The 2,500-nt window shown below is 43.4% G+C and overlaps 1 protein-coding gene across 1 annotated transcript in view; it reads left to right on the top strand.

Moving 5' to 3' along the window:
- Nucleotides 1-1,710: 1,710 nt before the first annotated feature.
- The window catches only part of LOC133659389 (opioid growth factor receptor-like), a 1,538-nt gene continuing 748 nt past the window's right edge, over nucleotides 1,711-2,500 (top strand). The window contains exon 1 of the mRNA XM_062062155.1: nucleotides 1,711-2,500. This exon is cut by the window's right edge and continues 748 nt beyond it. Within this exon, the coding sequence (XP_061918139.1) occupies nucleotides 1,711-2,500 (790 nt within the window).

Here is a 2,500-nt window from a genome sequence, read left to right as displayed (position 1 = left end):
GTCTGCCACTGGATCAAAAGCCTCCAGATGTTCCTCAGTATCCTCAGAATTAAAAATTGCCAAAGCGGAACAAGCTGCCACAATGGCTCGAGCTGCTGCACTTAAGGAAAAACACACCTTGCAACTGGAGGAAACAAAGCTTAAAGCAAAGATGGAGCAAATGGAGTTGGAAGCAGACCTCGCAGCATCAACTGCTAAAATACAAATCCTTCAAAGTGATTTAATTCATGAAAGCCATGAGGTGGCTCAGGAACCTCCAGGTGATGGCATGACTGAGTATTATGATTATCACCATGAAAGAGAAACTATGGAGAGCAATGTGGACTTTATAGAGTTCGGTGCAATACCCAAAACCCCACTTCACCAAACCGTCTTAAGTCTCCACAGACCTCTACTTATAAGGAACACCAACACATCAGAAGATCTAAATAAACCTCAAGACAAAAACACAACTGAAAAACACAAGACTCAAAGTGTAAATCAGACTCAACCAATAAATCACTCTGCACAAGATAATGTGGTTATTAATGCTGCTCATGATAATTTGGATATGATTATTCAAAGACAAAGTGACATTGCAAAACTCATTGTCTCACAGCAAAAACTGTCTCTACTACCAGCAAGAGAGATTTCGGTGTTTGATGGTAACCCACTGGCATATCAGTCTTTTATCCATGCATTTGAACACTTGATTGAAGACAAGACTGATAATGATCAAGACCGGCTCTACTACCTTGAGCAGTTTACCTGTGGTTGCCAAGAGACTTGGTTCGCAGCTGTTTGCACATGGAAGCCAGTAGGGGCTATAATGAAGCAAGGCGCCTTTTAAAAGAACATTTTGGAAATGAGATGAAGATTTCGGGAGCTTACTTGGAAAAAGCCTTGAATTGGACAGCGATTAAAGCTGAGGATGGGAAAATGCTGCATGCATATGCAATGTATTTGAGAGGATGCTGTAATGTAATGCAAGATTTACAGTATTTGGAGGAACTTGATATCCCATCGAACTTAAGGCTAATTACATCCAAACTACCCTACAAACTCAGAGAAAGGTGGCGAAGCACAGCTTATGAGACACAACAGAGAACTGGCAGGAGAATCAGATTCAACAACTCTGTGGATTTTGTGGAAAAGCATGCCAAGATGCTTTTGGATCCGTTGTTTGGAGACATTCAGGACCAAATAACGAAAAGGCCTCTCCCAAGAAGCACAAATGAACTAAAACCAATCAGCCAAAGACACAGCAGCTTTGCTACTTCAGTAGCTGTGAATACAGAGCCAGCAGGATGCACTGTAAAACAATCATCTGTTCCACAACAACCTGCTCAAACCACACCCAGTGGTATCATCCCTTCATGTGGATATTGTCATGGCAAACATGCTCTGATTGACTGCTCACAATTCAAAACACAGTCACATGACAAGGTTGAATTTTTAAGAAGGCAAGGATATTGTTTTGGTTGCCTACTAAAAGGTCATCTAAGCAAAAATTGTAAAAGAAGATTAATGTGTCATGTTTGCAAAATGAAACATCCTACTGTACTTCATATTCCAAGTGAAAAAGGCCCAAGACAGGAAAATCAAGCAAAGTCCACTGCTGAGACAGAAGAAACCCCTATAAGCAGTACTCTTGTTTCAGCCGGTGATGCAACCGGGGCCGGGAAAGACTGTGCACCTGCAATCATGCCAGTCAGAGTTAAGACGGCAATCATGGAGGACGACTGTGTGTGTGCTTACGACTCAACCTGGGACACAGAGAGTGATGGAGAGGACCAGGCCGCAGATGGTCAACATCGTCGATCTAGTCGAGACAAAAATAAATCTGGTTGGACTTCAGAATCGTGGCATCACACACCCAGAAACATGAGGGCAGCAAAGGACATGCAGAACTACAGAAGAGGATACCCTAATCTTGCAGATGAAGAGTGCTCAGAGGACAAAATGAAGAATTTGCAGTTTTACCTCAATAAATTCCCCTCTTCACCTGATAATGTCTACATTGAATCGTTCCTCAAAGAATGGAAGAATGACTACAAAAAGCTGGAGAGTGTTCATTCATACATTCAGTGGCTGTTTCCACTCCGAGAACCAGGGGTAAACTACATGGCTTCTGAACTCACCAAGAAGGAAATTGGGGCCTTTAAGAGTAATGATGATGCAAAAAAGAGGCTAGTGGAGTCCTATGAACTCATGTTGGGCTTCTACGGCGTCCGCCTGGTTAACAAAGAGACGGGTGAAGTGACACGAGCAGACAACTGGAAAGAGCGCTTCAGGAACCTTGAGCAGAACATGCACAACAACATGCGCATCACTCGCATCTTAAAGAGTCTGGGCGAGCTAGGATTTGAGCACTATCAGGCACCGCTCGTTCGCTTCTTCCTCGAGGAGACTCTGGTCAAGAAAAACCTCACCAGTGTTAAACACAGCGTACTTGACTACTTCCTGTTTGCGATTCTGGATAAACAACAACGCCAGGAGTTGGTGCGCTACGCCTACCTTC

Source organism: Entelurus aequoreus, linkage group LG10, assembly GCF_033978785.1.
Source record: "Entelurus aequoreus isolate RoL-2023_Sb linkage group LG10, RoL_Eaeq_v1.1, whole genome shotgun sequence".
NCBI classification, from domain to species: Eukaryota; Metazoa; Chordata; class Actinopteri; order Syngnathiformes; family Syngnathidae; genus Entelurus; species Entelurus aequoreus.
Note: the sequence above shows the minus strand (reverse complement) of the source record. Positions and strands in the feature narration are given on the sequence as shown.